The sequence below is a fragment of the Jaculus jaculus genome, chromosome 10, assembly GCF_020740685.1.
Source record: "Jaculus jaculus isolate mJacJac1 chromosome 10, mJacJac1.mat.Y.cur, whole genome shotgun sequence".
Lineage (NCBI taxonomy): Eukaryota > Metazoa > Chordata > Mammalia > Rodentia > Dipodidae > Jaculus > Jaculus jaculus.
Window position 1 is genome coordinate 14,757,223 of NC_059111.1, and position 13,445 is coordinate 14,770,667.

The following is a 13,445-nucleotide window of genomic DNA, read 5'->3' on the forward strand; positions in this document are numbered from 1 at the left end:
TCAATCTTGCATTGGTGTTCTTTGTTTCACTTGCTGCAAAGCTTCTGGGAAATTCTCCTGTCTCCACCTCCCATCTCTCCACCAGGATTCAGCATTCTGGTGTTCCAGAAGTCTGCCATGGCTTCTCTCAATTTTATTAATTTTTTTTAAATATGTGTTTATTTATTTGGCAGAGATATATAGAGAAAAAGGGACACAGAGAGAGAGAATGGGTGCACCAGGGCCTCTAGCCACTGCAAACTAACTCCAAATGCATGCACCACCTTGTGCATCTGGCTTACGTGGGTTCTGAGAAATTGAACCTGGGTCCTTTGGATTTGCAGGCGAGTGCCTTAACCACTAAACCATCTCTTCAGCCTGGCTTCTGGCAATTTTATACAAGGTCTGGGGTCAAATTCAGATACTCAGGTCTGAGCAGCAAGCACTGATCCACTGAGCCATCTCCCCAACCCTCATTTGTCATCTTCTGTTCTCATCCCCTCAGCCATGGCTCCTACCCAGAACCCTCATTGTACCCCTGGCCGTTTTCTTCCCCCATACACCTTTTACTGTGCCACAGACTTGAGAACGCATATCACAGGTCTGACCCTTAGCCATCTCGCCCCACTGCTGCACTCACTGTGTGCATTGAAAAGCCCGAGATGTCTGCCTTGCTTCGGAAATACTTACATACCATGCTTGTCTGCACACAACTCAAGAATGTTCTAGGCCCTTGCCTACAATTCCTCATTTGTTTCCATCCTGTTCCTAATCTCTGCCTTGGCTATCACTATTTAATTGTTCCTTCATTGTAAATCTCAGGTGTTCCTGCATCCCTAAGTGTTAGCCTCACAGAACCACACTCACCACTAGGCTCTTAGCTAACAAACTGGCCCAGCCCTTTACAGATTGGCCTGCCCTTCCTTTAAAGTGAGGGACATCCTCAGTTTACCAGTCTTCTGGTTACTTACCGTCATGCCCTATCTCCAGTTTCCTGGGCCTTTTCTAAAAAATATTTTTGTTTATTGTGAAAAAAAAATTTTTTTTTTGGTTGGGTAGGGAAAATAGAAAGGAGTTTTGAAAAGTGAGTGAGGGCTGGAGACATGGCTTAGTGGTTAAGTGCTTGCCTATGAAGCCTAAGGAGCCCAATTTGAGGCTCAGTTCCCCAGGACCCATGTTAGCCAGATGCACAAGAGCGCACACACGTCTGAAGTTCATTTGCAGTGGCTGGAAGCCCTGGAACACCCATTCTCTGGGTGACCCAGACCATAGTGGTCATCTGTGTTAAAGAGGAGGAATCTGAGTTCCAGGGAGTTCCCAGATTCAGTGCTGTGGGAGCCCAGCCTGTGCTCATCTTCCCCCCGATGATCCTTCTTGGGTCTGACTTGTCTTCTCTGATCCTCCTGAGCCCCCTTTCCACCAAGAGCAAACCACCAACTTGAGCACTGTTTTCCTGTGTATGGCTTGTTTCTTCTATGTCAGAAACTCTCCAATTATCACTGATGATATATTTTAAAAGCATCAAAACTAAGACGATATATTCCAGGAGAGAGAAGCGCTATTATAAATCATCCAAAATTCTGCTCTTATTTGGCCTTGCAAGTATGCTATAAATTTTTCATGATTTTACATTTTGAATTATGTTTAACACAGGCTACTATTGAGATTCTTGTGCGTGATCATTTCCTCATGTTTGGCAAGTAACCAACAGCTATTTTTGGAAAGATGAAAGGCAATTATTTAAAAGGATATGTTTTGCAAAACAGCTGCTAGATTGTCACTAAATGAAAATAGTTGGAGTTTCAGGCCATATTGTCTGCTAGACGTGGCCATTAAATTGTGCTTTCGAGTAAGAGCTGCACTGCGTGACCCTGCAACCCTGGATGCCACAAAACCACGTGCTGGACATGCAAGCCAACCCAGATGAGCCGAGGTGGCCGAATCGATGGAACCATTGTGAATGAATCTGTAATCCTGATCTTGGTAGCCATGGCATAGATTATGTAACCTGTATGGCAGTGTTTCTCTTTCTTTTGCTTTTTCGAGGTAGGGCCTCACTCTGGCTCAGGCTAACCTGGAACTCACTGTGTAGTCTCAGGCTGGCCTAGAGCTCACAGCCATCCTCCCCCCTCTGCCTCCTGAGTGCTGTGCCACCACACCCGGCCAAGTGGTAGTTTTAATAGAACATGTATCATTTCTTCAAAACAGGCATTTGTTCATTAATTCTTAGAAATCTTTTATTTAGTTTCCAAATGTTTGGAAAACGTTCAGGAATCTTTCTGTTACGGACTATTTCATCCCTTGCTGTCAAAGAACCTACTTTGTGTGATTGGGATTGTTTTAAATTTATTGAGGTTTGTTATGTGCCTCAAAGCATTATTTATCTTGGTTCATGTTCCCTGTGCACATGAAAAGAATGTTCACAAGGCGTTGAATAAGAATTAAGTGGGGCTGGAGAGATGGCTTAGCGGTTAAGCCCTTGCCTGTGAAGCCTAAGGACCCCGGTTCGAGGCTCGGTTCCCCAGGTCCCACGTTAGCCAGATGCACAAGGGGGCGCATGCGTCTGGAGTTCGTTTGCAGAGGCTTGAAGCCCTGGCATGCCCATTCTCTCTCTCTCCCTCTATCTGTCTTTCTCTCTGTGTCTGTCACTCTCAAATAAATAAATAAATAAAATTAAAAAAAAAATAAAAAAAAGAATTAAGTGGATCCAGCTTTCTGGAAGTGTTCAAATCTTCTGTGTCTTTACTGTTTTTTCCTGGTGGTTCTATCAGTTATTAAAAGAGGGGTGTTGAAATCTCCAAGGGTAGTTGTACCCTTTTATCCCCCTTACTATTTTTTCACTCTTATTTTACCTTTTTTTTTTTTGAAGGCGCATAATTAGGGACAATAAGGATGTGCCTCTTGATGAACTGGCCTCTTTATGATTATGAAATGACCTTCTTTGTTTATGGTAGTACTTTGCCTCGAGTTCCATAATGTCCGATAATCATATCGTCACTTCAGCTATTTTGACTAGAACTAGTCTTTTACTTCCAGCTTCCTATGTCTTTATATTTGAAATGAATTTTTGGTGGACAGCTTATAGTTGAGTCTTACTTTGTCATCTGGTCTGATGATCTCTGCTTTTTTATTAGGGTATTAGCACCATTTACATTTCATGTAATTGGTATAGCTGAATTCAAAGCTGTCATTCTACTTTTTGTTTTCCATTTTTTTCTGGCTATATCCTCACTGTCTTCCCCCACCCCTGTTTCTATAAAAGTTGCTCTAGGATTTATGATATACATTTTGTACTTAAGCATAGTCTCATGTGTATATAATACAGTATTAGTTGTCTATAGGCAAAGAACCTTACAGTAGGGTACTTCCATTTCTCTCATCCTAGCCTCTGTGTTATTGCTGCACATTTCACTCCAAAATAGTTACTATTTTTGTTTTAGATACTTACTTTTTAAGGATACTTAGAAGCAAAAAAGTTGTATTATATTGTTACCATTTTCAGTGCTTTTCATTCCTTCTTCTGATTCAGATGTCCTTCTAACATTAGTTTTCTTCCATCTACAGGCCTTGCTTTACTCTTTATGCTTCTTGTAGCTCAGTTCTCTTGGTAATGAATTCTTTCAGTTTGTATGTGGGAAAAGTGTATTTCATTTCCAGCCTTGGAAGGTAATTTTATTTTTACTAGGTATAGGAAGGAATCTAGATTGCCTTCTCTTTCCTTTCAGATTTCAAAGATTTGTTTTTCATCATCGGCATTTTGTTTTCCAGCCAGAAGCTTGTTGTCATTTTTAATCTTTATTCCTCTGTGTGTTAGCACACTGGCTTCTTAAGATTTTTTTTCTTTGTTAGTGATTGTAAGCAGTTTTGATTATGATGAGCTTTGATGTGATTTTCTTTGTGACGTGTGCTCAAGTTTGTTGAGATTGTTCAATGTATGAGGACTTAGCTTTTATCAAATGTGGAAAAAAGTGATCTCTGTCTTCCCTGTGGTCCCCACATTGGTGAACTCCACCACATGTGTTGACTGCCCACCCATCTTTACCTGTGCTTCATGCTGGATCACTCCTCTTCATTCATCTTCAAATTTGCTGATCCTTTGTACTTTCTGCTGTGCTATTAACTCCAGGTCACTATACTTGTCATTTCTAGCATTGTCCTTTTTAAAGATTCTTTTTTGTTTTTATTTATTTATTTGAGAGCAGCAGACAGACAGACAGAGAAAGAGAGAATGGGCACACCAGGCCCTCTAGCCATTGCAAACAAACTCCAGATGTATGTGCCACCTTGTGCATCTGGCTTACGTGGGTCCTGGGGAATTGAGCCCTCAACCAGGGTCCTTAGGCTTCACAGGCAAGCGCTTAACCACTAAGCCATCTCTCCAGCTTCTCTCCCTCCCCCCCCCTTTTTTTTGAGGTAGGCTGACCTGGAATTTACTAGGTAGTCCCAGACTGGCCTCAAACTCACAGAGATCCTCCTACCTCTGCCTCTAGAATGCTGGGATTAAAGGTGTGAGTCACCAAACTGGCCAACATTGTTTCTGTTTGTCCGATCCTTGGAAGTTTAACTAGGCTGTCTTGTTTGTTGTTTATATTTTACATGTTTCTACTTGAAATGCTCAACCTGTTTTCTACCTTCTATAGTGTATGGAATATAATTATGATAGCAAACCTAGTGGACTTTCTGGATAAGTTTTGTTGGATTCTTCTTTTCCTCATTTTTGTTATAATTTCTTTTCTATTTTTTTTCTCAGTTTTTATTAACATTTTCCATGATTATAAAAAATGTCCAATGGTAATACCCTCCCCTCCCCACTTCCCCTTTGAAATTCCATTGTCCATCATATCCCCTTCCCATCTCAATCAGTCTCTCTTTTATTTTAATGTCATGATCTTTTCCTCCTCTTATGATGGTCTTGTGTAGGTAGTGTCAGGTACTATGAGGTCATGAATATTCAGGCCATTTTATGTCTGGAGGAAGCACATTGTAAGGAGTCCTACCCTTCCTTTGGCTCTTACATTCTTTCCTCCACCTTTTCTGCATTAGACCCTGAGCCTTGGAAGGTGTGATAGAGATGTTACTCAGTACTCCAGTCACTTCTTTCAGCACTATGATACCTTCTGAGTCATCCCAAGGTCACTGCCATCTGAAAAGAGAAGATTCTCTACCCAAAGTGAGAGTAGCATTAATATAAGGGCATAAATATTAGGAGAAGTGCTTACTGGGCAGTTTGATAAGCATAGTATATATATTTTTCCAGACATCAGCAGATGTTATATCCCTAGGGCTCATGATTACCCCTCTTTTAAGTTTTTAGTATCAGGATGTATTCCCTCCCATGTAGCAGGCCTCCAGTCCAATTAGAAGGCAGTTGGTTTCCACTATGACAGATGTGCCACTATTGCATCCGTTGGTTCATTTGGCCTAGCTGGCCAATTATAAGGCTTGCAGTGTCCACTGTTGAGGATCTTCATTGTTGGTATCTCTTTCTCCCATTGAACTACATGTAGAATGGCTTCTTCCAGCTTTCTGTCAGCTGGTCTACATGGAAGAGGTTATCAGCTCAGTTCCAGAAAGATTTCTCAGTGGCCTTGCAGCCCAAGTATGTGGAGTCTTCAGCAATAGGGTCTTACCATCTATTCCTGGTGGGAAACAAAGGGCCTCGGCAATGACCTATAATGTTTTGGGGGCATCAGGAATCTCCCTGGCCAACAACTCACTGGAAGTATCCCATCCCTGGCACTGAAAATTTTCTAACAATGATCTATGGCTCCTGAGTGTTATAATTTCTTGATTTTTTTATATATTATAATAATATTATGAGAAACTCATAATATTCTTGAGCTTTGTTCTGAGATATTTATTATTTAGTGACTTGGAAATGAGTTAATCCTTTTTAAGACTTTCTTTTAAGCTTTATTTGACAGGACCAACCCAATGATTGGCCTGGAACCATTCTTCTGCATTTGGCTGAAGCAGGACTTTTCTACTTCGTTACTAGCTGAGGGAACACAAACTCTTCCTTCTGGCTGGAATTATTTCCTCTGATTCTTTTGGGTGCTACTTTCCCTGGACTGGGGTAACTTCCCAGCATCCATGTGCTGATCATTACTGTGCTAAAGATTCGGATGTCCCCTTTGCTGATCCATAGCTGGCTCCATCTGGTCCTCTGTCAGCCAGCGCTCGTGGCCTCGGCCTCCTTAGAAGCACAAGTTCTGTCTTCTGAACAGCAGCAGACTGCTGATCTCCATCTGTGTTCTCCTCGCTGCACTGGGCCTGAAGACTCCTGCTAGCTGGGCCCCAGCAGGGCTCAGGGCATTTGCTTCCTGCCTGTAGGGGGCACTGTACTGTTCTGGCTAGCGAACATTCCAGTGTCTGCTGGTTTTCCTGGTTTGAGTGGGTTATTTTCTTTGTGTGATTTGGTGTCTTCTCCCCTTCTTGCCAACAGTCTAATCCAGAGGACTGTTTTTTTACCACTTGCGAAACATAACAACCAGAAAATAGAAATTGCAATTTGTTGATTCATGGTTTGTTAAGCACTTTGCATAAATTTTCCTCAGTTTCACAGTCACCTTTGTTACTGTCATTGATCCGCATTTAACAGATGCAGAACCAGCGAACCAGAGCAGTTAAGTAACTTGCCCAGGGTCTCACAACTAGTAAGCAGAGAGGCCAGGCTTTAGACCCAGGCACCCTTGTTCTTAACCCTGTGCCTTTGCTGCACACCCCTCTCAGACCTGGCTCCCCAATGCATAATTCTCATCACATCTCTTCCCCTCTCAAAAGTGTCCAAAGGCTCCATGTTGCTTCCTAGATAAACTAACGACTAGAGGATGGAACTCAGCACCCTCTGCTGTATGTCAGCTGTCTGTTTTTTTTCTTTCACAGCATTTTCCTACCTGTCCAAATCCCATTGTCCTCATCTTCTCCTTCCTCCTCTCCCTCCTATTCATTGTTCTCCTCCTCCTCCTCTTTTGTTGTTGTGTGGTGATGGTGGTGGTGGTGGTGATGGTGGTGATGATGGTGGTGATGTTGGTGATGGGGATGGTGGTGGTGGTGGTGGTGGTGATGATGGTGATGGTGATGGTGGTGGTGATGGTGGTGATGGTGGTGGTGGTGGTGATGGTGGTGATGGTGGTGGTGATGGTGGTGATGGTGGTGGTGATGGTGGTGGTTGTTGAGGTAGAGTCTTGCCCTAGCCAAGGCTGACCTGGAATTCACTATGTGTTGTCATCTGGCCAGAAGCCATGGCGATCCTCCCACGTCTGCCTTCAGCTGGGACTAAAGGTGTTGCCATCACGCCCAGCTCCATTCTCCCTTCCGCCTTTAACTTGACCTCACTGCCTGTCTGACCCTGGGACCTGCTCACTTCGGGGCTGTGATTCACAGGGTCCTCTCTAAGCAGCCTGTCCTTGCCTGTACCACCAGCTGTCAGAATCCTCCCCACCCCTCAAGGGGCTACTGTTCCAATTCCAGAAAAGCCCTGTCGTGTGGTGTCTCTGCCACGCGTCAGGCTTGAGTTCTCTCACATGACTCTTACAGGCAGCCACACACCACCTTGTACTTTGTCACTAGTGTACGGGATACTCTCCCTATTATATTGGAATTCTCCCTTCATGAGCGGTAGGCACATTTTCCTAACCTACCTCCAGGGCCAACACTACACAACATACATGTAGCACAGAATTTGTTGGCTGACTGAATGAATGCATTTTTATTCTTTTGTTGTTTAGTTCATTTGTTCATCCTTTGAAGTAATATTCTGAAGGCAGGTTCAGTTCACGTAGAAAAAAAAAAAATCCCATAGTGTTCTCTGCATGGACCATTGCTCTCACCCAGATATCTCTTACCTTTTTTTCTTTTCTTTTTTTTCTATATTAAAAGGTGAAGTGGAAGGTTAAGAGTTAGAAACACATTTGATCTTTTCCTGACCCTCCCCTGACTTTTGTGTGACTTCAAGCATGTCACTAGAACCTCTCAGTGACCCCAGCTGTGAAGCAGGCCTGCCTGGTGTCACAGGGGGACTTGCGCAGAGCAGCAAATCACAGTCCTTGTCTGAGCGGAAGCACCTGCAGGGCTCTGCCTGGATGATGAGGGGAATTCAATTTCCCAAGTCCAGTGGTCAGTGAGACGCACACTGAATGTCTGTGGGACAATTACATGAGAGTCCTTGACAATGTCACCATCCTGTTTCTACTCAGAATGTTTCTAATTTTTATATATTCTCATTAGATCCTAGTTTTCAGATTAAAAAAAAAGCATTTTGAAGTGTTTTCCTTTTGACTTCAGATGTGGCAAGAAATAACATACTGCATGTTGCTTAAAAGGAAGCTAAATTTGGAGGAATATAGAAGTGCATTGAATTTTTATTATTTATATGTTGGAATTTGGAAGATCCTGTGCTTCACAGAGCCTTCTGTAAATGATGCTGACTACGTGTTAGAGATAACTACTTGATAATGACCTGTGTAGCTCATGACACACGTCTCAACCAGCTTTTTGTTTGTTCGGCATAGGTAGGCAAAGCAACCTCAAATAAGTAGAGCAGGAAAGAAATGAAAATACTGCTCGCCATCTTGTACACAGAACCTCTCTTTACCATTAGTGTATCCTATAAAATCTTTCAGATAGGAACGCTTGGGGGATTTAATAGATTTCCCAGTATTGTTCATTTTCTAATTGGGAAAAAACTCCAGCTCACAGGGAGCCTTGCAGCCATGCACATAGCGTGTGCTGATTATCATTCTTTGACTTCGTTGGGTTGCCGCTGCTTTTAAACCAGCATTTAAATGGACCATTTGATTAATCATTTGTATACTGACTGTAATCCTCCCAAATTTCCTTCCTGAGTTGTACATACTGTAAAAGACAATTACGTCGCCACAGATTAAATAAGTGAATTAAAACAGAATAGCGGCTTAATTTGACCTGTGATTTTGCTCTCCTTCCCTTTAGTGGAGCGTGTGCCACTCCGGCAAATAAATGAAGTCATCCATGACAGCTGGTGATGAATTGCCGTATTTATACTGTATATTTTAATAGCCTCACACTAATTTAAATTGAGCACAGAGTAAATTATAATTCAGTCACTTGACTGCTTGTATTTAACTTGACAACTCATCCTCACGTGTCCTGGAGGTGTCGTGGGGAGAGGGGAAGTGTGCTCAGGTATTGGCTTTCTCACTTAACCCTTTCTCGGGGAAAGGCTTTCTCAGATTCTCTGCCACTTGAAGTACTCGATAAGGGAAAAACAAAAACAAGACAAGGACTCAGGCAGCCTATGCTTTCCTAGAACTTCAGAGAGACATTTAGCAATCGGCTGGGATCTACTCCCTTGCCTTCTAAAAAAAATAATTGGCCTTGTTTACCCTGGGCCGCTTCAGAAGTTCACTGGCAAGAATGCCCAGGGGAAGGGGAATTAACCTTCCACCCAAAATGCCAAGCCCCCCAGAAACAGCGCATCTCAGTGGAGTTCCGAGCAGGGGGATTTACTTTTCCCTTGAGTCATTTTCCCAGAAATGACTTGATTCACTTTCTCTCCATTGCAGGGGAATTTCTAATCCCTGGGCGTCAGCAAATTCCCAGCACGACCCAAGCCCGTCAGGGAGCAGTAGGTCAGCTCCTCAGATACTGTAGCCCTCTCTCCAGTTTCGGCCAGGTAGCACTTTGGCCTGTCCTGGTGCTGATGTCTTGAGTTTTAATTTTAGCCGCAGACATGAGGTAGCCACCTGGAAGTGGCTCATTTAGAGGATGGTGATTGTGAGGAGCACTTTACTTATGGTACTGTTACTGTAAGTCCCTGTGCTGGGTGGTGAGGGATAGAAGAACACACAGTACTTGGCCCTTGTCCTTGCAGGACTTACAGCCACTCAGAGCTCCTGAGGATGCTATCTGTAGACGGTCAGAGCCAGAGGTGTGCTCTCATGTAGGGCTGTGGAGTGCGCTTCCGGAGCTGTCATGGTGTCTAAGCTGGTCAAGAAGGTCGACCAGATGTCTGCAGTGAGTGACTAGTGGGGAGAGAGGAAGCTAGCTGAAGTAGGTGCATGAGTGAAGGGAGTTGCCTGGGTGCCTAGGACTGGGTTGTGGTGGGAGGTGTGGGGCCAGCAGCAGGTTGATAACAAGCTGAGGTATATCATGTCAGAACTTCTTAAATACCAGAGTTGCAGCTTTACTCTAGGCCGTGGAACTCAAGGGAGGTTCTTGGTCAGAGGGGTGGGGGCAGTAGTTCTGAGTTAATTCCAAGGTATTGGCCAGCCATGTTCCATCCTGCCATTTCTAGGTTGATGGCCCAAAGGTTTGTTTTGTCTTTGTAGTCATGGCTTAGCACTGTATAAGTGACACTTCTAGAATGTTCAATAAGTGATTCTTTTATTTATTTTTATTTTTTAATAACTTTTGTTTATTGTTATTTATTTATTTGAGAGCGACAGACAGAGAAAGAGGCAGATAGAGAGGAATAGAGAGAATGGGCGCGCCAGGGCCTCCAGCCACTGCAAACGAACTCCAGACACGGCACCCCCTTGTGCATCTGGCTAATGTGGGTCCTAGGGAATCGAGCCTCGAACCAGGGCCCTTAAGCTTCACAGACAGACAAGCACTGCTAAACCATCTCTCCAGCCTCAATAAGTGGTTCTTAACCTTACCGTGGGTTAGAACTCACTGGGGGAACTTTTTTCTTTTTGAGGCACAGTCTTACTCTAGCCGTTGGAACTCACTCTGTAGCTGAGGCTAGCCTTGAACTCACAGTGATCCTTCTACCTCAGCCTCCTGAGTACTGGAATAATAGGCATGAGCCACCATACACAGCTCCTTGAGGGTAGCTTTTTAAAAATATAAAGATGTGGGCCTACCCCGTTGTTGTGGGACATGATCTGTGCACTGGGAATACTTTAAAGTGCCCTAGGTAGTTATAATGTGAGGCCAGGGCTGAGGAACACTGCTGTAAGGTCAGTAATAACTACATTCATCTTATTAGAGATTTTTAGGGTTACAGATTCCCTCATTGGATATAGTGGACTTTCATGACACAGAATTGAAACAACACTAAGTGAATTTATTTTGTCAGTAAGTTTGATACAGGAACGAAAGGGTAAGTGAATATTGTTGGCAAATGACTATTGATCGAGAGAAGTGTTTAAATGTTTCCTGGCACTTACAGTCTGGTTTAGTGAGAGCTTATATAAATAACCCTGAAGCAAACTCTTGATAGACGCTGCCTATGCCTTCCTTGACCCTCCCTCCCCTCGCACAGAAGCATGTCCGCATTAAGAATGTGAGTTGCAGACCCATTTCCTTTCCTTGCCCTATGAGCAGCTCACATGATTCCCAATTTATGTTTTCCTCCAATGTGACTATATCTTCTTCATTTGTAATATGAAGAGTAATCCAGTGTTGGACGGTGTGTAACTATGCTATCATGTAGTCTTGAATGTAAAGATTCTGTCTAGAAATGTTTAGAATCAGACACTCTGCCATGAATCCTTAAACCTTCTTTTCCATCTCTTTTATTTCATTAGTATCTTTTTGAAATAAAAAAAAATCATTTCCCTTGAGTTACTAACACAAAGTGCTTAGTAAATGTGTAACATTTGATGAGTTCTGTCTTACAAAAAGAGTGAGTGAGCTGGGGGTATATTCAACTAGTATGTGTGAGAGGCCCTGGATTCTATCTGTGAGCCCAAAATAAAATAATAAAAAAGGAAGTAGAGAAAGCTAGAGGAGATGGCTCAGTGGATTAAGTACTTGCTATGCAAGCCTGAGTACCCGAGTTCAGATCCCCAGACCCCACACTATGGCAGCAGCTGTGATCTCAGCCGTGCCTACTGGCAAGAGCCAAGGCAGAGACAGTAGAATCCATAGGAGCTGAGGCGCCTGGTGAGAAGGCAGTGATGAACAGGATGAAGCCATTGTCCTCTAAATGCCACACGTATGCCCTGGCATACGTGCCCTCAGTAACACATATGACACACGTAGCAAAAAGGAAAAGAAATGCATTTCAAATAAACTAGAATTTATCATAGGTAAGTTATACATTGCTTATATTTCTGTAAGTCCACCTCAGTGGCTGATATTTCAAGGAAAACCATAGCATTTCAGGAAGTCCTGAAAAAGTGTAGGAGACATGGAGTTGGAGGGGGACTCAATGCTACCACACAGTGGGGCTCCCTGGAAAAGTCTTGGCTCCCTCCTTCCTTGGTGAGCGAGGCTCCTTCAAGTTCTCACAGTCTTGAACAGTATTAGGGAAGAAATATTACCCACTTGGGGGGAAAGAAAAAGGCGATACAATTTTGTTTTTTTAGCTCCTATTTCTTTTGTTACTAAAAACCCTATTTTAAATGTTATCTCTGCTATTGTCCTCTCTGTTTACCTTCTGGTTTCTGAATCATATGACAGTATTTGTTTTCAGTGACTAGAGGATCATTCAAATCATCCTCTTCTGAAAATAACCCATGTGGCCAAAACAGCCTGCATAAATTGAGAGTGTTATAACTTAACTGACTTTTAAAGCCATTAATGCTGACCTCAGAGACCTGGCTTTTTCTAGGGTCCCATCAATCACTTCCGTACCACCTCCCCCGTACAAAGGCTTAGACAGATGTGGGTACAGTTTGTGTTGCTGGGGAGGGGGGAGGGGCCGGGTGAAAGAACGACCTTTTAAAATTTTTTTCTTATATTTCCCATGGTAGTCTGATGACAGATTCATGTGCTAATGTGAACCCTTTTCTGTTTTTAGGTCATACTTCTAGATATTACACTGGAACTTCAGAAGCAAATTATGTCTGAATTGGAAATTCTTTATAAGGTAACTTTCTTCTGCTCACTGTTACCTATAAAACATGTTCATGGTACTGGCTTACAGGTTTTTAACTACCATTTTGTCTGCTTTGGTTACAGTGTGACTCATCATATATCATAGGATTTTATGGGGCATTTTTTGTAGAAAACAGGATTTCAATTTGTACAGAATACATGGATGGTGAGTTTCCCCTTTTAAACTATTTTAAAGGTGATTTTTGGAGTAGTGATTTTAAATTTGGTTTTGATATGGAGGTCAAGTACAATTGAGAATGATTAAACTGTACTGATTATTGCCTCCTTTATGCTCTGAAAACATCATCATACTGTTGGGGTTCCTAGTATTAAATATTTATAGTTGAGCTATGATTTCAGGAATGTAAGTTCATTTACTTTTATTGGAAATTTAAATAGAACAGATTAAATGCTAATCTCATCAGTGGTTTGATACTTGATTCCTCTATGCAATCTGTCTTTACTTGCAAAACAGATGTTCTGTTCTTTTAATGTTTCAATAGCCAAAACAGATTTTCTTTTAAGGAAATCTGTTAACATAGTGTCCTCTGTCTTTCAGAAAGAAATCAGTTCTTAATTGCAAGATAAGAAATTGTTGTCCCACACAGCTGTTTGACCAAGATGTGTTTGGCTTTCTTGGGACTTTCATCCTTCCTTCT

The 13,445-nt window shown here is 42.6% G+C and overlaps 1 protein-coding gene across 8 annotated transcripts in view; it reads left to right on the top strand.

The window, feature by feature from the left end:
- Map2k5 (mitogen-activated protein kinase kinase 5) overlaps nucleotides 1-13,445 on the top strand; it is a 278,604-nt gene that overhangs the window by 86,201 nt on the left and 178,958 nt on the right. For all 8 annotated transcript variants that reach the window (XM_004662568.3, XM_045160765.1, XM_045160764.1 and 5 more), the window contains 2 exons: nucleotides 12,710-12,778; nucleotides 12,871-12,952. In XM_004662568.3, the coding sequence (XP_004662625.1) occupies nucleotides 12,710-12,778; nucleotides 12,871-12,952 (151 nt within the window). The remainder of the gene's footprint in view (nucleotides 1-12,709; nucleotides 12,779-12,870; nucleotides 12,953-13,445) is intronic.